This window comes from Oryx dammah, unplaced genomic scaffold (assembly GCF_014754425.2).
Source record: "Oryx dammah isolate SB20612 unplaced genomic scaffold, SCBI_Odam_1.1 HiC_scaffold_8, whole genome shotgun sequence".
NCBI lineage: Eukaryota > Metazoa > Chordata > Mammalia > Artiodactyla > Bovidae > Oryx > Oryx dammah.
The window spans coordinates 50,907,825-50,932,344 of NW_024070192.1; the positions used below are offsets into that span (position 1 = coordinate 50,907,825).

At 36.6% G+C, this 24,520-nt stretch overlaps 1 protein-coding gene across 1 annotated transcript in view; it reads right to left on the bottom strand.

Moving 5' to 3' along the window:
• The window catches only part of INTS2 (integrator complex subunit 2), a 54,772-nt gene that overhangs the window by 7,937 nt on the left and 22,315 nt on the right, over positions 1-24,520 (bottom strand). Inside the window, exons 15-19 of the mRNA XM_040244161.1 lie at positions 24,010-24,118; positions 14,105-14,209; positions 11,834-11,998; positions 10,501-10,702; positions 2,894-3,019 (exon numbers count right to left, since the gene is read on the bottom strand). Coding sequence (XP_040100095.1) covers positions 2,894-3,019; positions 10,501-10,702; positions 11,834-11,998; positions 14,105-14,209; positions 24,010-24,118 — 707 coding nt within the window. The remainder of the gene's footprint in view (positions 1-2,893; positions 3,020-10,500; positions 10,703-11,833; positions 11,999-14,104; positions 14,210-24,009; positions 24,119-24,520) is intronic.

Genomic DNA, 24,520 nt, shown 5'->3' on the forward strand with positions numbered 1-24,520 from the left:
AAACCAACAGATACATCAGTAACCACTAAAATATTAAAAAGTCAAACCCTTAGAAAAACTTGACAATGCCGCTTCCCAGCCTGTCACAAACTGAGCATGTGTGCAGCCTAGAGGCAGTGCAGCTTCGCTTTTAACCGTGAAACACCAGAAACAGCTTAAATGTCCATCAACATGTGAACCATTTTTCTGAAATATTCAAATTATCTATAATAAAAAATGCATGTAAAAAAATGTGAACAGTTAAATAAGCCATGGCAATGTTCCCAAAACGGAAATATTTATTTTTTAAAAAGTCCTAAATTCCACCAGACATCTGATTAGAGTTTCTGGAAGACAGGCATATATATATATGGAATATTAGTCTACATATGGAATGCTATGCAGCACTTAAACAAGGAGAAGAAGGAGCTATGTAAACTCATATGGAAAACATGTTGAAAATGTTAGGTTTTTAAAAAATAATAATAATAAAGCCTACCAAAAACCATTTAATTTTTTAAAACCACCCAAAACGAAAAAGTAAATATTTCTATTTATAAATTTGCAAATGCTTGGAAAGTGAAGCTCCTAACACACCATTATGACAATAAAGTTCCTTCTGGAGATGGAATGAGGATTGGTCAAAAGGACAAAGAGGAATTCTCTTCTAAAAATGTCAGCATGATAGACAAGAGAGAATACGGCTTTCCACTGTACACCTTTTCCTTATTAATCTACTTGTTTGTGTACTTTTTAATATATATTGTGAAAACTTTTATGTATACATTAAAAAAGGGAATATTTTAATGAACCTAAGAACCCATCAGCCAGCCAGCAACAGTTATCTACACATTACATGGCTTACTCAGACCCCCACATCCATTTTACCTACCATAACCACTGGTTAGTTCAAAGAAAATCCAAAATGTCATATCTCTTTATATTGTTTATGTTTAAAAACCATCTGAATAACCACTTGGGAAAAAATTAAATTAAAAAAAATGAACAAAATTAAAAGGCAAAACAATAGAACAATAAAAGAAAAAACTGCATTCTATATACAAAGAGCTGATACCCTTTATACATAAAGAGCTTTTTAAATCAAAAAAGGTAAGCATTCCAATAGAAAACTAAGCTAAAGTATAAAGTAATAAATATATTAAAATATCCAATCTAACAAAAATTAAATTAAAATAGGAATTGATTTTTCACTTATCAAATTGGAAAATATTACATGAAATGGTATAGGAAATTATACAATAGCAAACACCCACTAAGGGAAAGTAAACTGGTTCAGCCTTTCTGGATGGCGGAATGAAAACATGAATCAAAAGACTTGAAAATGAGCATGTTCCCTTTGCCTCAACAGTCCCATTTTTAAGAATCAATTCTTAGGAAATAGTATACACCAATTACCACAGCACTAAAAATAATTAACAAAAAAATGGAAATAAAATATCCAACAATAGGGAACTGAGTTAAGCTTTAGTGCACCTATGTGGAATACTATCTAGCCAACTAATACAAGAACATCTATTAACATGAGAAAAGTTAAACAAGTTACTAAGTGAAAGATCCAGACTACAAAAACATTTAATATGTTATAGCAGCACAAATAAACAACTTCCTGATCAACTGGAGGTGATTTAGGTGAAAAGTTACCTAGTTAGGTGGATTTTTAACAATGGTAAATTGTCTTAGAAGTGGCTCTTCTGTAGCAGTGTTCTTTACTCTTGTTTCCTTTTGAAGCCTCCATAAATAGATACTTAATATCATTTATATTGTTTATTCTTCTGACTCCTCATCCCTCTGATACCTTGATCTTACCAAACTGCATCTGATTTATTCTGTAGATGTTGTCACTTCAAGAATGTCATCCCCAGGATTAAAGACAGATGAGTATGTTAGACTGTACCCCAGTTAGTCTTCTTTACTCCAGCTTCTTTCCCTTCTAAATCATCTAGCATGAACTTCCTCCTCTCAAGTTATCACCTAAATGATCTCTTTAGTCTAACACTCGAGGCCCTCAATGGTCTGACGTTAACCTAACATTCAACTCTAAAGTGTGTTCTCAAAAATTCAGCCATCCACTCAAGCCTTTTTCCCTCTGGCTTTTATACTTTTGCTCACACTATTCTTTTTCTCAAGATACCTTTTTTGACCATCTACACCCCATCATTACAGTTTCTGTTCATCTAAACTCTATTTCTATTCTTCAAAACACAAGTCTGATCTCCTCCTAAAACTTTTAACAGCATTCATTTACTATACCATCCACCTGCATGTGATCATATCATTTCACTTTTCAAGCATGGGTTTTATTTCCCCACACAGGTGAAAATCACTTTAAAGGAAGACCCCTCAACTTGTACATCTTTGCTATTATTTAGCTGAGCAATTACAAATTCAAATATTAATGATGAGGACTAATTAATTCTACCTCTTGAGGTGAAGTTACTTCAAAGAAACTGATTAAGTTCAGCTACTAGCAAGGAATTATACACAAACGTGGAACAAATGAAGCTAACCTCACAACTGAGGATTCCAAAAAGATCACAGTTTTAATGCATGCAACAGTTCACAATAAACCAATTTTTTAAAAGGTTTTTTTCAACAATGCTAGCAGAAACAATATTATTTTTCACTCTCTTGACTCTGAAAGAATAGCCACTATTGAGAGCTGTGAAAACCAAGGATGATATTTTCTTAAAGCTAGTGTTATTAATCACATATTAAATATTAAAGTGAAGTTCATGAAAATAGACAACAACAACAAAAAGAACCAAAAGCAAACAGGTCATACTTCCAGGTTATCTGTAAGCACACTAAGATGTAAGTTTAAACTGAATTTCTTCAATTTCCTTTGATTCTCCAAAGCATAAACTCTATAGTAAAAATGAAACTCAACACATACCTGTATACCCTCTGATCACATCTTAGCACAATGAGAGGATCTATCATCAGGTCATTCTGAGTATACTTTTGCTGTCGTACAAACTTTACTGATGGTTGAAGTGCATTAACTGTCATTACCCACAGCCTGATGAGAAAATAATCACATGTTCAAAAACAGCTATATCATAATTCAAACCTGTAGCCATGTTAGAAAGCTACATTCAGGGAAAAAATACAGAAAGGTGTAAATGAACTTGGGAAAATTAAAAACTATTAAAAAAACTTCACAGTTCTAATGGAATAATCATTGCATATAAAATGAAAATTTGAGTTAAAACCTCAGTTATACTGTACTTGCTATATGACTGTATAAGTCATGGAGATTCCTGAACTTATTTCTCCTCTGTAAGATATGAAAATACCTATAAATGAAACTATATCCACCAAAGCACTCTGAAGCTGTAATTGGCCCCATAAATTGTCACTGTTCTATATTTATCACCACAGAATCTCAATGTGAGATGCCACCATGAGGTTAGACATCAATTAACCATAAAAGTGGTTACTAACCTAACTATACCATCAGAATTACTGAGAGATATGCAATATGGAGTGTATCTGATCTCTTGCAGTGAAGGCCAGGAGTCCACCAGCACTCACACACAGAGCTTTCCCGCTCTTAAACATGAGTGGGTAGCCAATGATCATCAGACATCAAAGAAAGCTTCTAATTTGAAAAAGAGTAAAATATACAAACAAAAAGAGGGAATGCCAAAGAAACAGAGAACGTAGGGATAAGAAGAAAAAAATTCTTAAATGTATCATTTCTTTAAAGGATGGAATATTTCATATATGAAACAAGAACAGAAAACAATTAGATTCTCAAATAAGAGTTCTTAGAAATTAAAACTATAACAGGAATATTTTAAATTCAAAGGAAAGAGCAGAAGATAACATACAGAAAACATCTAGAAAATGTATTCAAAAGATAAATTTTAAAATAGAGCAAAAAAGAGGAGAAAAAAAATCAGAGTAGGTCAAAGAGGTTTAAAACCCAAACTGCAAAAAATTCCAGAAAACAGAGAGAGATGAAAATGTCCTAGAAGTGAAAGTATTAGCATTAGTCTCCAGATGTAAAAAAAAGGCCAACCAAGTGCCCAGGACCATGAATTTTAAAAGCTGCTGTTGCTGTTTGGTTGCTAAGTCATGTCTGATTCTTTTGCAACCTTGTGACCTAAAGCCAACCAGATTCCTCTGTCCATGGGATTTACCAGGCAAGAATACTACAGTGGGTTCTCATTTCCTTCTTCAACGGATCTTCCTGACCCAGGATTTAGCCCATGTCTCCTGCATTGGCAGGTAAATTCTTCACCACTGAGCCACCAGGGGAAGCCCACAAATTAAAAAAGACCCACATCAAAAGGTATCATCATGAAACTGCAGAAACAGTGAAAAAGAACCCAAAACCTTTAAGAGAAAAAAACAATGGCCACATACAAAGGACTACTACTACTAAGTCGCTTCAGTCGTGTCCGACTCTGTGTGACCCCATAGATGGCAGCCCACCAGGCTCCACCGTCCCTGGGATTCTCCAGGCAAGAACACTGGAGTGGGCTGCCATTTCCTTCTCCAACGCATGAAAGTGAAAAGTGAAAGGGAAGTCGCTCAGTTGTGTCCGACTCTTCGCGACCCCATGGACTGCAGCCCACCAGGCTCCTCCGTCCATGGGATTTTCCAGGCAAGAGTATTGGAGTGGGTCGCCAGTGCCTTCTCCGATACAAAGGACTGGGAGGTGGTAAATGAGGTTACTCAATAGCAATCAGGAAAGCTCTAGTTACTTCAATAGAGTAAAGCTTTCAAGTTGCTAAGAGGAAAAATAAGCTAAAATTCTACACCAAGGCTAAATATCAATCATATGTGAGAGGAAGAATAAATACCTTCTCACACATGAAAACCTCAAAGGAAAAAAAAAAAAGTTTCCCAAACAACCTTTCTCAGGAAGTCCCTTGAGTATGAGTTCCACTCATAAGGAACTAAACCAAGAAGAAGAAAAACATGGAATTGAACCAAAGACAAAGCATTCCAGATGGCTACTGTGGATGTCTCAGATTGAAACATATGGATTGAAAGCTCTGAAAGGAAGGTTTCCAAGGGAAAATGTTACAGATATGTGATCTGATACGTTACAACTAACTGTTACGTAAATTTCTACTCAACAATATAGTTTGAAAGTGAATGAGTTATTAATACAGAAAAAAAAAAAAAAGCCCTAAACAGACAAGAGGCAAACAACTCAAGGTACTGTATGTGGGGTGCAGAGGAGGACAGTTGTATAAGACAGAGATTATAATCACAGGCTATCACATACTTCAACTAAAGTAACACTTATGTGCTCATAAGGCATTCCTAAATTAACAATGCAAAGAAGTAGAGGAAAACAATAGAATGGGAAAGACTAGAGGTCTCTTCAAGAAAATTGGAGATACCAAGGAAACATTTCATGCCAGGATAAGTGCAAAAAAGGACAGAATCGGTAAGGACCTAACAGAAGCAGAAGAGATTAAGATAAGAAAACACAGAAGAACTATACAAAAAAGGTCTTAATGACCCAGATAACCATAGTGGTTTGGTCATTCACCTATAGCCAGACATCCTGGAGAGTGAAATAAAGTGGGCCTTAGGAAGCACTACCTATGAAAAAAGCTAGTGGAAGAGATGGAACTCCAGCTGAGCTATTTCAGATCCTAAAAGATGATGCTCTTAAAGTGCTGCACTCAGTATGCCAGGAAATTTGGAAAACTCAGCAGTGGCCACAGGACTAGAAAAGTTCCGTTTTCATTCCAAATTCAGAGAAGGGCAATGCCAAAGAATGTTCATACTACCACACAACTGCACTTATTCTGCATGCTAGAAAGCTAATGCTCAATCACCCAAGCTAGGCTTCAGCAGTACATGAACCAAGAACATCCAAATGTACAAGCTGGATATAGAAAAGGCAAATGAACCAAAGATCAAATTGCCAACATCCACTGGATCATAGAAAAACCAAGAGAATTCCAGAAAAACATCTACTTCTGCTTCACTGACAAAGCTTTAGCATAGCCTTTGACTGTGTGGATCACAAGAAACTATGGGAAATTCTTCAAGAGATGGGAATACTGGATCACTTTATCTGTCTTCTGAGAAACTTGTATGTGGGTCAAAAGTAACAGTCAAAAGTAAACTTACATGGAACAACTGACTGGTTCAAAATTGGGAAAGGAGTCCATCGAGGCTGTATATTGTCACCCTGCTTATTTAACTTATATGCAGAGTATATAATGCAAAATGCTAAGTTGGATGACTCACAGGCTGGAATCAAGATGCTCGGAGAAATATCATCATCAGATATATAGATAACATCACCCTTATGGCAGAAAGCAAAGAGGAATTAAAGAGCCTCTTGATGAGGGTGAAAGAAGAGTGAAAAAACTGGCTTAAAAACTCAATATTCAAAAAATGAAGATCATGGCATCCGGTCCCATCACTTCATGGCAAATAGAAAGGGAAAAAGTGGAAGCAGTGACAGATTTTCTATTTTGGGGCTCCAAAATCACTGCAGATGATGACTGCAGCCATGAAATTAAAAGACTCTTGTTCCTTGGAAGAAAACCTATGACAAATCTAGAGAGCAAATTAAAAAGCAAAGATATCACTTTGCTGACAAAGGTCTGTATGGTCAAAGTTATGGTTTTTCCAATACTCATGTATGGATGTGAGAGTTAGACTATAAAAAACTGAGTGCCAAAGAATTGATGCTTTTGAACTGTGGTGCTGGAAAAGATGCTTGGGAGTCCCTTGGACAGCAAGGAGATCCAACCTGACCATCCTAAAGGAAATAAGTCCCAAAAATTCATTGGAAGGACTGATGCTGAAGCTGAAGCTCCAATACTTGGCAAAGAGCCAACTCATTGGAAGACATGATGCTGGGAAGACCCTGTCCTTTTCACCATAGGGGACTGAAATGCAAAAGTAGGAAGTCAAGAGATACCTGGAATAACAGGCAAGTTTGGCCTTAGAGTACAAAATGAAACAGGCAAAGGCTAATAGAGTTTTGCCAAGAGAACACACTGCTCATAGCAAATACCCTCTTTCAACAATACAAGAGACGATATCACCAGATGGTCAATACCGAAATCAGATTGATTATATTCTTTGCAGCTGAAAATGAAGAAGCTCTATATAGTCAGCAAAAACAAGACCGCGAACTGACTGTGGCTCAGATCATGAACTCCTTATTGCAAAATTCAGACTTAAACTAAAGAAAGCAGGGAAAACCACTAGACCATTCAGGTATGACCTAAATCCAATCCCTTATGATTATTCAGAGGAAGTGACAAATAGATTCAAAGGATTAGATCTGATAGATAGAGGGCCAGAAGAACCATGGATGGAGGTTCTTAACATTGTATAGGAGGCTGTGAGCAAAACTATCCCCAAGAGAAAGAAATGCAAAAAGGCACAATGGTTGTCTGAGGAGGCCTTACAACGAGCTGAGAAAAGAAGAGAAGCAAAAGGCAAAGGAGAAAAAGAAACATATATCCATCTGAATGCAGAGTTCCAAAGAACAGGAAGGACAGATAAGAAAGTCTTCTTAAGTGATCAGTACAAAGAAATAGAGAAAAACAATAGAATGGGAAAGAAGAGATCTCTTCAAAAAAATTAGAGATACCAAGGGGAACATTTCATGTACATATGGGCACCTAAAGGACAGAAATGGTAGGGACCTAACAGAAGCAGAAGATATTAAGAAGAGGTGGCAAGAATACACAGAAGAAATACACAAAAGAGATCTTCATGACCCAGATAACCATGATGGTGTGATCACCCACCTAGAGCCAAACATCCTGGAGTGCAAAGTCAAGTGGGCCTTAAGAAGCATCACTACGAACAAAGCTAGTGGAGGTGATGAAATTCCAGCTGAACTATTTCAAATCCTAAAAGATGATGCTGTGAAAGTGCTGCACTCAATATGCCAGCAAATTTGGAAAACTCAGCTGTGGCCATAAGACTGGAAAAGGTCAGTTTTCATTCCAATCTCAAAGAAAGGCAATGGTAAAGAATGTTCAAACTGCCACACAACTGCACTCATCTCACACGCTAGTGAAGTAATGCTCAAAATTCTCCAATCCAAGCTTCACCAATACATGAACCGTGAACTTCCAGATGTTCAAGCTGGATTCAGAAAAGACAGAGGAACCAGAGATCAAATTGCCAACATCCACTGGATCATACAAAAGGCAAGAAAATTCCAGAAAAACATCTACTTCTGCTTCATTGACTATGCTAAAGTCTTTGACTGTGGATCACAACAAACTGAAAAATTCTTCAAGAGATGGGAATACCAGACCACCTTACCTGCCTCTGAAAAATTTGTATGCAGGTCAAGAAGCAACAGTTAGAACCAGACATGGAACAACAGACTGGGTCCAAATTGGGAAGGGAGTATGTCAAGGCTGCATATTGTCACCCTGCTTATTTAACTTCTATGCAGAGTACATCATGTGAAATGCCAGGATGGATGAAGCACAAGCGGGAATCAAGATTGGTGGGAGAAATATCAATAACCTCAGATATGCAGATGACATCACCCTTATGGCAGAAAGCAAAGAGGAATGAAAGAGCCTCTTGATGAAAATGAAAGAGAAGAGTGAAAAAACTGGCTTAAAACTCAACATTCAAAAAACTAAGATCATGGTATCTGGTCCTATCACTTCACGGCAAATAGATGAGCAAACAATGAAAACAGTGAGAGACTTTATTTCTTGGGCTCCAAAAGCACTGCAGATGGTGACTGTAGCCATGAAATTAAAAAACACTTGCTCCTTGGAAGAAAAGCTATGACCAACCTAGACAGCAAATTAAAAAGCAGAGACATTGCTTTGCTGACAAAGGTACGTATAGTCAAAGCTATGGTTTTTCCAGTAGTCAGGTATGGATGTGAGAGTTGGAACATAAAAAAAGCTGAGTGGTGAAAAATTGATGCTTCTGAACTGTGGTGTTGGAGAAGACTCTTGAGAATCCCTTGGATAGCAAGGAGATCAAACCAGTTAATGCTAAAGAAAATCAGTCCTGAAAATTCACTGAAAGGACTGATGCTGAAGCTGAAACTCTAATACTTTGGCCACCTGATGCAAAGAACTGACTCATTGGAAAAGACCCTGTTGCTGGAAAAGATTGAAGGCAGGAGGAGAAGGGGATGACAGAGGATGAGATGGTTGGATGGCATCACCAACTCGATCGGACATGAGTTTGAGTAAACTCCGGGTTTGGTGATGGACAGGGAGGCCTGGTGTGCTGCAGTCCATGGGGTCTCAAAGAGCTGGACACGACTGAGCAACCCAACTGAACTGATGCTAGGAAAGACTTAATGCAAAAGGAGAAAACAGCAGCAGAGCCATGAGATGGTTAGACAGCATCACCAACTCAATGGACATTAATCTGAGCAAACTTTAGGAGATAGTGACAAACAAGGAAGAGTGGTGTGCTGCAGTCCATGGGATCTCAAAGTGTTGGACATGACTTAGCAACTGAACAACAACTCATGATAATATATACACTGAATATTTCTTTAACCAAAAATTCTGACATAACTGTGTTGGGAGAAATGGAGGAAAGGAGGATATGTGTTGGGGGAAGAAGGACTCATAGGGAAGCAGGTAAGAGTGTGCAATCTTTACCTTATACAGTAGGAAGCCTAAAGATAATTTCTAAATTGGAACGTCAGATAATCATGGTAATTATAAGCATATGACTAAGATATATGGTGGGATACAAATGTCAGAATTAAAAGATAAAAGAGCTGAGAACAGGTGTCTCTGAGGATCAATAGTCTAAAGTGAGAAGGTAGGGACAGATCTTATAAACTATTTAACTTTTGTGCAGTTATTAATTTGGTATAAGTAAAAATCAAAATTAAAATGTATAGATATTCTCAGACCTACTGAATCAAAATCTCAGGTAAATCCAGCCCAATATTTTTTTTTTTTTGAATTTTTCAAAAACATTTATTTTTTATTTTTATTTATTTATTTTTTTTTTTAGTGGGCTATTTTTTTTTTTTTTTACTTTACAATTCTGTATTGGTTTTGCCATACATTGACATCAATATGTTTTTTTAGACCTGACCAAGTGTTTCTGATGCAATCTATGGACCACCAGAGACCTATGTGACTAAAGACAAAATAATGAATCCAGCATTCCACTCTGATTTAATTAGCATGGCATACAACTTGGGGATCAGGAGTTTAGAAAGCTCTCTGGGAGATTTCAATGTACAGCAAACTCTGGAACCACTGCAATGATGCAAGACACAATGGTAATCTACATCACAATTAGGCACAAATGACTACAACTCCCTTTCAAAGAACTTTCTCAAGTTGGAAATACTTGAAAGTTTCTGTGTTAAGACAAAATGTATTATTTTCCTTAAAAGATATAACAGCCCTTTAATCAGTAGTCTTCAGAAAGGATTTATATTGTCAAAAAGTTTTTTTTAACAATTTTTTTCAACATTTCAGCTTAGGTTATTGTATACAATCACTGCTATACACTTATCTATTACATGTAACAGGGCATTGAAATTACCTCCGAGGCATCACAGTATTCAGAACCATCCAGAGTTTATTGACTGTTTGAAGAATTCGCCGTGGAACCCCTGAATTCAACAGCTGATTCATATTGGATGTTAATACTTCTGCATATGGTATAAGTTCACTGGCAGAAAGTAGAGTCAAGTGTTCTAGAATCTGCATCACTTGTGTGTGACTTACTGGGACAGCTGAAAACGCTAAAAGGAAAACTGCCGTCACAATCCAAGTACTACACAGCTTACCAAATGGAAAGCAAATATTGTTCTATCACACTATAGGCCAAACAAATCAAGAAAACAATATTGCTTTAAAGAAAGTAAAACTTTCAATCCTAGCCAGAGTTGTGGGCACACTTAAAATTAGGCCCTTAAGAAAAATTCATGTTAAAGTGCAGTTATTTCATAAAGAACAACAACAATAAAAAATCTCATCCTAAAAATCACAGTAGTGACAGTGACAGAAAGACAATGATTTGCACTGATTTTAAAAATTGGCTGACCATGAAAATATACCCAAGTATTGCTTTTGGTATTAACATTCATTTGAAAAATTCAAATTTCTTGACACCTTCCCTCAGGTAGCCCTTTATGGGCTGTAAGCAGCTGTTAATAAAAAATATCTAGAACTGTAATCCTTCAATAGAATAGTTACTAAGCACTTTTGGCTACTGAGAATTTGAAACGTGGCTAGTATAAACTGAGATGTGCTGTAAGTTTAAACACACAGACTTAGTATGGAAAACCAGTAAAATATCTAACAGTTTTTATATTGATTACATGATGAAGTGATAATACATTAGATATACTGGGTTATTTAATTTTGCCTTTTTTTAACTCTTTGAATGTGGCAAATTATATAGAAAGTTTAAAATTATATGTGTAGCTCACATCCTATTTCTATTTGACAGTGCTAACCTAGAACATTATCCAATAACAGCAAATAACATTGTTTTCTACTCTGTGGCACTTCTTTTTTTATATATATTTATTCATTTTTAATTGATTGATGATTGTTTTGCAATACTGGTTTGATTTCTGTCATACATCCATATCATGCCACTTATTTCTAACTGGTTTTAAGACCCTCCTAAACCGTATGACCTGTTTATTGATGTAATGTAGACCCTATGAGGAAACAGATGCAAGCATGTCAGAAAAAAAAAAAAAAAAAAAGGGTTAAAAATCCTTACACTCAAAGAGAAGTACTTTATATAGTCACCAAAACACTGCTCTATCTCCAGGAAAATTCTGCATGATTCTAAGATTTCAATGGGGCTAACACCTCTTTGTACTCCTAAAGGGGTAAAAGGAGTGATCAGTTTACTATACCTTCTTGAAGTTGTTTAGGAGAGTAGTTTTTGGCATTATTAGTTAGAAGCATTCTCCTTAACAGGGCGTCTGTCCCTGTGATTTCCTCTTCACAGATCCAATCATCCACGATGCATAAATGTGGGTAATTGGTTGCAAGGAGACGAAGTAAAGCAGAATGCAACCCTTGAAAATGTACAAGACGTCAATTGGATTCTTCATTCTTAAACACCAAAACGTCTTTCCTCTTTCCCCTTTCCCTTTCATTTTCTACCAGCCAAAGGAATCCACACTTCTTACGCATGCACACTACAGTTTGAGAACTTCTATTCAGTACTTCAGTCAGGGACTTTGCTTAAATCAAGATCCCCATTTGAACTGATACACAGGAAGTTGGAAACCACTACTTTCATCAAAAGTTCTCAAGCTCTCTTCCATCCTATTCCAGCAAAAAAGTAGCAATAGCTCAAGAGTTGAGTAGGGAGGAAAAAAAGAGAAGGGAAAAAAAGGTTCATTTGGGAAAGATCACATATGGTTTGAAAAAGGCCTCACTCAGAAATTCTTATAGACTTCTACAAGAGAACACATCCTCTCCTCCAACACAGTAAAGAATCATTGCTATACACGGGTAAAATTAAAGTTGCCCAACTTGAGTGCCTAAATGTACACTTTATGTACATTTTCTCATTTCACCGTAACATTCCTACAAGGTAAGCAGCATTGTCTCTGTTCTACTGTAAGGAAATAGGCGGAAAGATATTTATATTAATGTTCCTAAAGTCATGCAGCTGTGTAAGCCAACCCAAGCAGTACTGATGACACCCACAAGAGGGTGCAATTGTTTTCTTTTAAGAAGGGTTAGGAAGCTCAGAAGCATTGGGATCTTTCTAAACTTCCTTATAGCATAGCTTGACTCATTATTATTATTATTATTGTATAACATTAGCAATGAAAAATAAATGATGATAATGTCTATTTAGACAGATGAAGTACTATGTTATTTACCTAATAAATGTTGTTACTATACAATTATCATCATCATCTCCCAGTTGCGAGAGCCAGCAATAAGAGTATCAGCAGTAATAAAAGTACTTGAGATTTGATCACCCACTTAGTATGCAACTTAGATCAAATCAAACCATTGCTTAGTCCAAAAAGGGATAAATATCTACTGCCTTTCCCACAGAAACTGCTTAAAATAAATGTGGTATTATTTTAAAGTTTAAATGCACAAATATATGTATAGTCAGGATGATCACAAAAATAACTGCTTATAATAGTACAAATTAGTCTATATTACATAATCCCTTTATTAGTTACCAAATGCTGCAAAATATAACATCACTTCTCTGAAAAGAGATTATGCAAAGATATAAATAAATGCAGACATCTGGCTAAAGAAGACCAAAGAAAGTTCATGTTCACCCTTGAAATCAACCATAATAAAGACAGAAAAAGAAAATCTGAGCTTCAAAGAAACAAATCAAAGAGAAAAAAAAAATCCATACATTCAAACATTATAAAAAGCTGTTATATTAGGGAAAAAAACTGAATTTCAAAAAATATTACTATATTTCTACTTGACAGTTTTACAGTAAAAGTATTATAGTAATTTCATGCCATGGCATGTTATGTAGCAATTAAAAACAATACTGTAGATCTACATGTAGCGACATGATAAGATTTCCAAGACTCCAACAGAAGAAAGCAAGTCTCAGAAGAAATATAGTAGGATACCATTTAGAGCTTAAAAAAAGATTTTTTTACTTGTGTGTGTTTCTATTAGCTTCAACCACATGAAACTGCATTTTCAGTGGTCAAAAATAGTTGAATACTTGTAATCTCATACGGTTCAACCTGTAGAAAAGAATATGTGAAACTGCATACCAAAAGGAAATAGTGAGGGCCTCGGGTGTGGGAAATAGTTTTCAGGGAGTAAGATACCGAGGAAAGTAAAGAGAAATTCACTCTTAAATTGAATGTTTAGCTTTGAGCACCTATTACACTTTATAATCTTACATACAGTAGGTATTTTTTACCTATTGTATAACACATGGAACTCTGCTCAATGTTATATGCCAGCCTGGATGGGAGGGGCATTCAGGAGAGAATGGACACATGTGTATGTATGGCTGAGTCCCTTCACTGTTCAAATGAAAATATCACATTGCTAACTGGCTATACTCCAATACAAAATGTTTTGGTGCTAAAAAAAATAAAAATTAAATTTTAAGAAAAGTAGGTTATTTTTTACCAATAAAATTACCAGTAAAAAGCAAACAAAACAAATACCTCCCAACTCCTGCTGAAGTCCTTGAGCCTGTCGAATAAGGAATTTGATAGGGATCTGATCCATTAAAGAAGATGAATATGATTTGGGTTTTCTTTGCATGGCAGCTGTCAGTCAAAAATAAAAAATTTAAGATATAATGTCAGAAACAACATAAATCTTAACCTTCAACACAAATGGGAACAAACACAACATTAAATGACTCTTAGTACACTTAATCTGTGAAAATAGCTTATAAAAGATGAAGAGTCACTACCAAAGCAGTGAATACATATGACAAGCAAGAACATAGCTCAGGGCAAGATCTGGAAAATGCCCTGAAACTGAAACCAGTGGGAAGGAAAATCATGAGTGAGAGAAGCCACCTGCAGAAGTGCCCTACTCTTAAAAAAATAGAAGAGAAACTCCCCCAAATTAAGAAGACAAATGCAGTCATGACCACATGGCTTAAAGCTTCATGATGCCAAGAGCCTTAATCATATTAGCTATTAGTGGTGACTGACTCTATATGAATGACTTTCTTCTCTTATAACTTCTACCTTCAACTAACAAGTCCATCTTTTTTTCTTAAAGCAAATCCACCTTAATTTCTATTCTTTTTCTGCTATCCTAATTCAATACCTACTCATCATTTATTTAAATAACTATTATGGTTCAATTTTCAATTTTCCAGACTCCAATTCCTTTTCTTTTTGAACCATCCTTCACACTGGTGCCACAGTCTTCTTTTTTAAATTCAGATTTGGCCAGATCATGCGTCTCTGGATCCATGCTCAAATATCTGGATTCATGGATTTCCAGATCCCCAGAATAAAGGTCTTTGTCAGTCAACACTTTCTGTCTCATCTCCACCATATGCTATGTGCCTGACACCCTTATCTTATTCCAAGCTGCTTTGCATGTACAACAGAACTTATGAGCATCTCAACCAGGCTGTCCATAGTTTAAAAAACTGTATCTAATATACTTATTCTTTTCCAAATACAAACCACATAATGTAAAGCTCAACAAATTTTTATTGATTGACTTTAAGAAGTATATGACTGCAATAAAGGTTGAGAATCATTGTCTAAATATACAATACACCTCTTGATACATGATACATGATACCCCTTGCAAGTCAGTGAATTAGCATTCCAGTTTTCCACACCAATCTTTTATGAACTGGGTAAGAATGTATCTCAAAACACGGTTTAAGAAAACATAGCTTCCAGTACAATCAAATTCTGGTTCCAACACTATCCAAACTGGAAAGGAAGAAGTAAAACTACCACTATTTGTAGATATGGCATTATATAGAAAATCTTACAGAATCTATCAAAAAACTGTTAGAACTAAAAAAAAAAAAAAAAAAAAAGTGGTAAAAATGACAAATATTTCAGCCCATAAATGTGTAAATGACCCTCATGCAAATGCTGAGGTGAAAGAATACTTGGGGCTTCCATAGTAAGATGGGGGGCCAACATTCAAGGAACACCTTACGGTGTATGGCTTTGTGCCTCAACCAAAATGAAAGAAAGCAAAGGCGCTCAGTCGTGTCCGACTCTGTGCGATCCCATGGACTGTAGCCTACCAGGCTCCTCTGTCCATGGGATTTTCCAAGCAAGAGTACCAGAGTGGGTTGCCATTTCCTTCTCCAAATAATTTCCTAAAGAATGAAGTAGAGTTGGCTGGTAAAAGAGTGGCTGAGGAAGCTTTTCTGGACATCAAAGTTCCGTCAAGGTAACAAGAATTAAGAAAAGAAAAGAAAAAAGGAAAAAATACTGTGAAAACTAATAAATTCAGTAGGGTTGCAAGATATAAAATTAAATACACAAAAATCTCTTGCATTTCTATAGACCAGTAACAGTCAGAAACAAAAGTTTCATTGCCCTTAGCTTTTGTAACATTTTAATCCTTAAAACATTCCTATGGAAAACTAATTCACTTATGAAATTAGTGTAAACTAAAGCCAGGATAAAAAGAAGTGAAGAGAAAAAAGGCCTATTTCACTTGCTTAAACACAGATGGAAAAAAATCATATTAAAAAAAAAAAGAAAAAATCAAATCTAGCACCATGCTAAAAGAATAATATACCCAGAGCAAGTAGGGCCCACTCCAGAAATATAGATATCAATTATACAACAAATTATATAAATAGACCAAATTATCTCATTAACTGCTGAAAAAGTATTCCCTTGATAAATTTTTTTTAATGGTACTCTTAAGAAATTCAGAGCCTGACTAACCCAAAGTAAATGTCTATACCTTCCTTGTAACTAGCAATAACTTAAGAAAAAATTATATAAAGTCTATACAAAGTTTAATTGACATAAAAAAATAATTTGAATAAATTCACACATTTAAAACATGTGTTAAGCGATTACTCTGTATCAAGTAATATTCTAAATGAGTAAGTAAGTAAGTGAAAGTCGCTCAGTCCTGTCTGACTCAATGACACAGTAGCAAAAAAAGATAAAAATTGGCCTTCATGAATCTTACATTTTAATAATTTAAAGGAAAAGTTATTTCAGGGAATTCCCTGGCAGTCCAGTGGTTAGGACTCAGGGCTTTTACTGCTGGGAAGATGGGTTTGATTCCGGGTTAGGGAACTATGATCTTGTAAGCTGCACAGCTGACCCAGAATAAGTCTTTAAAAAAATTATTTCATATTCCTAGCTGGAAAGACTTTTATTGTAAAGATGTAAATTCTCTCTAAATTAATTTCTAGCATAACATAATTCTAACCAAAATCAAAATATAATTTTCTTCTACGGAATTTGACAAAATCTTAAGAGTTCATGTGCAAGATTATATATGTGAAAATGGACAGAAATATTGAACAAGAACAATAATTGTGAAAGGGACTGGAAATGCCTAACAGAAAAAAAAAAAACCAGACATAGGTTTGTAATAAAACTTCAATATACATCAGAGCAACTTCCCAAATTAATAGGAAAATGATAGGTTATTCGCTTTGTGATGTTGACAAATAACCAATTATTTAAAAACAACAATAACAACAACTGGGGCTTCCCTGGTGGCTCAATGGTAAAGAATCTACCTGCCAATGCAGGAGACAAGGGTTTGATCCCTGATCCAGGAAGATCACACACGCCATGGGGCAACTAGGCCTGTGCACAACTACTGAACCCAAGTCCCCTGGAGCCCCATGCTCCGCAATAAGAGGAGCCGTAACAGTGAGAAACCCTCACGCTGCAAATACAGAGTAGCCCTGCTCGTCACAACAAGAGAAAAAGCCCACGCAGCAAGGAAGACTCAGTACAACCAAATATAAATAAATAAATGCATAAAATGAAAAAAAATTTTAATTGAAGCTGTATCCACGTATGTATGCTCAGTCGTGTCCGACTCTTTGCGACCCCACAGATTGTAGCCTGCCAGGCTTGTCTGTCCATGGGATTCTCCAGGCAAGAGTACTGGAGAGGGTTGCCATGCCCTCTCCCCAGGGGATCTCTCCCACCCAAAGACTGAAGCCACGTCTCTTGTGTCTCCTGTATGGGCAGGCAGATTCTTTACCACTGGGCCACCTGGGAAGCCAGTCTGTATCCCATACTTGATAACTTCATGAATCTTACATTTTAATAATTTTAAAAGAAAAAAATATTTCAGGGAATTCCCTGGTGGTCCAGTAGTTAGGACTCAGGACTTTTACTGCTGGGAGGTGGGCATACATAAATTAATTAAAGGCATATGTAAATTTTAAAAATGAAATAATGTCCTAAAAGAAAATGTAAGTGATTTGTCATATAATGTTAGTACCTTACTTTCAAAGAGTCTCCTCTCCACAGAATTCCATAATCAAAATACACCACAAACAAATGATAACACCCAACTGCTATCATTGTGAATGTAAAAAAATTGGTACTCACATCGTATACAAATGTCTTATACACGTCTTCTACAAAATGTCTATAATGGTAAAAACTATCTGGAAAACAGTATGACAATTCATTTTTTAAATACTGGAATTCAAAAATCTTTGGTTTAGTAGTTCTGTCCTAAAGAAATAAATAATTATATCTGTATACAGAGTTAGCTCTAAGAATATTCATTCTGCCAGTCTCTATAATGGCAAAATGTAGAAACAATCTCCAATAATAAGGTATTTTTTAAGTAATGGTACACATTTACGAAGAAATATTATACAGCTATTAAAAATCATGTTTCAAAAAATGTACTATAATAGGCCAAATGCTTAAAGTGTAGTCTTAAGTAAAAAGGGTAGATTAAAAACTTATGATTCCAAACTTAATGAAGGTTATCACACGTGCGAAGACTGAAGGGTTTCTTTTCCTAGCAAAATTCTGTGGTGATTATCTCTGGGCAGTAGAATTATGGGCGGCTTATACTCTGGTCTTTGTACTTTTCTCACTTCCTCAATTTTCTTCAGTAAAACACTCTGTTAATAAATATTTTTATTTTAAAAAGCAGTTCTTTTGCATTAAGTAAGATAGGTAAGCAATTAGGTAAATAATGAAATAAGTTTACAATTCTTATACTTCTACTCCACAGGATGATCATATGACTGTTAGAACCTTTTTTGGTCAAACTCAATTTTACAGAAGTGAAACTTCAAGCTGCCAATAAATAACATCTGTCAGTGTCTGCTTAAAGGTTTCTACATTTTGAAAGAGGCAGGTAGGGTTAACTTTCTTCTGGGAAGACAATAATTAACTATCAAGTGCAAAGAAAAACTTCAAGTGCAGGAATTTAGAGCCACTGAACATTACAGTTTCCCAAGTATCACAGGATAGGTCTTGTTCTGCTGATGACAGAGACAGAAATTTCACATGAAACAGGACAGAAGCAGAAAAAGCAGCCAGAGCTTGTTTTCAAATGAAGATAAGGGGCTTCCCTGGTGGCTGAACGGTAAAGAACCCACCTGACAGTGCAGGAGGCATGGGTTCAACCCCTGGTCCAGGAAGATCCCACATGCCACGGAGCAACTGAGCCCATGCACCGCAACCTCTCGAGCCTGTGCTCTAGAGCCCGGGAGCCTCAACAGCTGAGCCCACAGGCCTGAGAGACTGCACCCCGCCGCATGAGAAGCCACCAATGGGAAGCCCATGCACCCCAACAAGGAGCAGTCCCTGCTTTCCAAGCTAGAGACAGTGGGTGTGCAGCAATGAAGACCCAGCACAGCCAAAAATAAAACAAATATACTTTAAATAGGCTTCCCTGATAGCTGAGTTGGTAAAGAATCCGCCTGCAACATAGGAGACCCCCGTTTAATTCCTGGGTTGGGAAGATCCCCTGGAGAAGGGATAGGCTACCCACTCCAGTATTCTTGGGCTTCCCTTGTGGCTCAGCTGGTAAAGAATCCGCTTGCAGTGCGGGAGACCTGGGTTCGTATCCCTAGGTTGGGAAGATCCCCTGGAGAAGGGAAAGACTACCCACTCTAGTATTCTTGCCTGGAGAATTCCATGGACTGAAACAAAGAGCAGTCCCTGCTTGCCAGAGCTAGAGAAAGCTGGTGCGCAGCAATGAAGACCCAGCACAGCCAAAAATAAAATAAATAAATATTGTTAAAAAACAAAATAAATGATGTTAAGGGACAGAGTTTAGCAAGTAAGCTACTTAAGTGTGAGACTGTGTTTAGCATCCCATTGGCTGCTTTAGGAGCAGATAAACAGGTAAAGCTGATAAAACATGTTCAGTATTCATTAGTACTGTTTTTACCTCAAAAATATGTAAATATAACTTCTCTATTTAAAATGTTCAATAAATATTTAAAATAAATAACCAACAAGGACCTATGTATAGCACAGGGAACTCAGCTCAATATTCTGTAATACTGGTAAGCGTATAACTGAATCCCTCAGCTGTACACCTGAAGCTAATCAACTATGAAAAGAAAGTGAAAATGTTAGTCTCTCAGTCACATTCAAGTCTTTGTGACCCCATGGACTGGAGCCCATCGGGCTAATCAGTCCATGGGATTCTCCAGGCAAGAATACTGGAGTGGGTAGCCATTCCCTTCTCCAGGGGAGCCTCTCAACCCAGGGATTAAACCCGTGTCTCCTGCATTGCCGGCAGATTCTTTACCATCTGAACCATCAGGGAAGCCCTTTAGTTTAATCAACTATACTCCAATATAAAATCAAAATTTTTTTAAAGTACACAAAAATAAACTTTTACCTAGTAATAAAATTTTCAGATATAATAAACAGGAAACATTTTTCAAGTATAAAAACTGAAAATACAACGGCAATGCTCATATTTTAATGGAGTATTAATAAAGGGATAGTACAAGGGATTTATTATGCTATTTCTTACACATGTTCTTTTAGATCAATACAGTATTTAACTACAATGCAGAAGACCCAGGTTTGATCCCTGGGTCGGGAAGATCCCTGGGAGAAGGGAACAACTACCCACTCCAGTATCCTTGCCTGGAGAATCCCATGGATAGAGGAGCCTGGCGGGCTACAGTCTACGGGGTTGCAACGAGTTGGACATGACTGAGTGACTAAACACACAATATATGCACTTGTATTACAAATATTTTAAACAAATCAAAAATATGCATATGTGAAAAAATATGTATGTATAAAACACTTTTTTTTAATGACTATGATATTCTAATACTTGGCTCTATCTCAGATGTTGGAATTCTGTATTTGAGCTTCAACAGCTACTTGGTGCCTGCTAATGATGTTTATTATAAAGGCCAAAACCACAGACCAGTTAGCAAGGTACTAAAACAACACAACTTCATAGGTAGGAATAAATTTGAGGCGGAATACTCATCATTTTTGGCTGTGGAAGGGAAAACTTCTCTCATGTTATGACATATTCTGCAGTTAACTTATTCCTTTGGACTAAGAAATTAGGCTAGAAAAAAAAATTTTCTTAAACTATGGGAAAAAATCCTCCAAGGAAAGCTCAATCCCTCCGTCGGTCTTCCACACCCAGTTTCCTCTCACCTATCAAGGACATCCCTCTAGGGATTCTCTTGTAAAGCTTCCCTCTACTAGATTACTTCCAACAGCATACAATATTCTCTTAACTCTTTCACGTTAAAAAAAATAAAAAGTCCTCCCTTGACCTCATTTTCCTCTCCAATTACCATATTCATTTCCCTCCTTCTCTTTACAACTTTTCAAAAGAACTGTCTGTATTCACTGTGTTTAATATTATCTCCTCTAATTTGCTTCTGAATTTACTAAAATCAGGCTTTAATTCTGAGGAAATTTTAAAAAAAAAAAGGACCTGTAAGGTCCTGTAAAGGTTAAAGGTCAAAGGACCTCTAGCAAGCTAAACCTGATCATTAGCTGAGCCTAAGTCCTAACCTTGCTTGATCAGTCACCATCATTTGACGCAAGTGATCTCGCTTTCCTCTTTGAAACATTCTTCTCTTGGCATGCAGAACATCACAGCCCCGAGTCTCCTTCCACACCTTCTCCCTTGGTAATCCTACTTAATATCATGATTATAAATATCATACATATGCTGAAGAATCTCAATGCTTCAGTCCAGGTTTATCTCATCTAAATTCCAGGCCAGCGTTTACAATTATTTTCAAAACATCCCCACTTCATCAGACATCTCAAACTTAGTATGTCCCAAACCAGCTCCTGACTGCCCACAAACCTGCCATTAATTTCAGTAGATAGCCATTGTCTAGCTCAGGCCAAAAGCCTCCACATCAACCTTGGCTTCTGTCTCTCAAATCTAATGAATTCATCAGCAAAACCTCTCAGCTCTACCTTCAATATATATACACTGCTACCAGTCCAAGCCACCATCTTTTCTATAATCTTGGAAAAACCTAATCATTTTGTTGTTCAGTGGCTAAGTCGTGTCCGACTCTTGCAATGCCATGGACTAACAGCCCACAAGGCTCCTCTGTCCATGGGATTTCTCAAGCGAGAATACTGGAGTGGGTTGCCATTTCCTTCTCCAGGGAATCTTTCTGACCCAGGGATCAAACCTACCTCTCCTGCATTACAGGTGGTCTCCTACATTGCAGGCAGATTCTTTACTGCAGAGCCACCAGGGAAGACCAAGAAAAACCTAGTAACTTTTCTACAATCTCCCAGTTCCTTTCGAAGACTCAATCCAGGCTAAACTGTACACCAAACCTGAAATTCTTAACTTTCCAATTAAGATCCATCAGACTATTGCATAAAGAACAGCAGCTTCACCTGAACACAGGGTTGAACTGAGCAGGTCATTATCTTTAAAGATTCTTCCAGTCTTAAGAAATTCTGAGTGACTTGTTAATTCTGCATGGTGTTTACATGAAAGTGGACTATACTAGTCTCTGTACTTTCTTGTATTATTTTTTTTTGCTAGACATTAATTTAAATAAAAACTAAGAGTATATCTTGGTCCCCTACTTCAGTATTCATGGTCTGAGTTCTCCCCAGAATACCTCCTTGTAACTCATTCCTCTAGTATCTATTAAATCACAACTGTCATATCCCTTAACAGAATTCATTACATGTGGATAAAAGTGGGAGACTATTACTTAATGCTTATTATTAGCCCATCTTTCCCTCAAATGACAAAGACTATAATTATAGTTGTGGGATATCATCTGTATATCCATAACAAATGTAGTCAGGAAAAAAAAGCTGCTGAGAAATTCACAGTATATTTAAAACACAATACTCCATATAAATGAAAGAAATTCATCAGCCACACACTGAAAAGTAACTTTAATTTATAGCTTTTGAAAAGTAAAATCACTCAGCCATGACAAAATACAATCCCTTAAAAGAATTCTCCCGGCATTATAATACTCAATGCCTGCAACATTTTTTAAATTTCATTTTTCTTGGAGTATAGTTGCCTTACAATGTCGTGTTAGTTTCTACTGTTCAAAGTGTTCAACTATTTGTATATGTGTATCTCCTCTTTTCTGGATTTCTCTCCCACTTAGGTCACCACAGAGCACTGAGTAAGTTCCCTGTGCTGTACAGCAGGTTCTCGCTAGTCACCTGTCTCATACACTGTATCAGTAGCGTGACTATGGCAATCCCAATCTCCCAGTTCTTCCCAGCACCCTTCTTTACCCCCTTGGTGTCCATATGTTTGCTCTCGACGTCTGTGTCTCTGTTTCTGTTTTGCAAATAAGATCATCTATACCACACCTGTTACTTTTTAAGGACACTTTTTGCTTTGAATATGGAACTACATACATTTGCTGTTGTTGCTGTTCAGTCACTAATCATGTCTGACTCTTCACAACTCCATGGACTGCAGAACACCAGGCTCCTCTGTTCTCTACTACCTTCCAGAGTTTGCTCAATTTCACGTCCATTGAGACGGTGATGCTATCTAACCATCTCATCCTCTACCGCCCCCTTCTCTGTCTGCCTTCAGTCTTACATTTAGCAAGCCAAAATACAGGTGAATTTTCTTTTTCGCACAGAGGAAAACATACTACTTTATACTAATATTATCTATACTAAATCTGACCTTCTGATATTATATAAAGTACCTAAGTTCAATGATAACATTAATGGCAAAGGAAACCCTTCTGTTGGTTTTTTTTCCTACTGCTTTTATTAGACTGTTACTCTTCATATTAATGGAAGGAAAAATAGGAAAAAGGTTGAAATCAAGCAAAAAAATCTATTTCAGTACCAACAGGTTTATGTCTTAATTTACCTTTAGCCAATAAGGTCACTAAAATTGTTAAAATACACGCAATTCAGTTAATCATTAATTCAGCCTGCTAAAAGGAGTGCTCAGTCTTCAGGAGTGATTATATGCCCACACATACATGTACTTATGCACCAAAGTATGAAAAGCTAACATTGCAAAGACTGCAGAAAGATGCTGGAGCTTGTTGGAATATCTGACCTTATTTTCTCCAATAGCAGCCTGGAAAGTAACAACATATAAGCAAATAAGATGAACTATCACTAGAAACACTAGCCTCTGCACAACTTACCTAAAGTCTTGGCATTTGCTAGGAGAGCTTCTTCATAAGACAGAATATAATAAAGCACCAAGAGCTGTGCTGTGATACTGAAACGCTGATTAAGGCGGATGTTGTCACCCTGGAGGTAATATTATAAACACTTTAAAATACTGTTAAATTTCATGAGTGCTTTTTTTTCCCCCCTTTGGCCACAACAGGCAGCATGTGGGATCTTAGTTCTCCAACCAGGAGAACCCTGTCCCCTGCATTGGCAGCACAGAATCTAAACCACTGGACCACCAGGGAAGTTTCAATGAGTACTTTTTGATAGTAAAAAAAGATAGTAAAAATAGATTATTCGGTGTTGCTACTCCCAAGCTTAAAGACATTGGGAGAAATGTTGCTGTCTTCACATTAAACTCAAAGTGACAATGTGAAGTTTAAGTTAAATTTGAGATGGCTTGAGAGATAAAAGCAACATGCTTAACAGTCTTTAAACTTCCCTGGTGGCTCAGACTGTAAAGTGTCTGCCTACAATGCG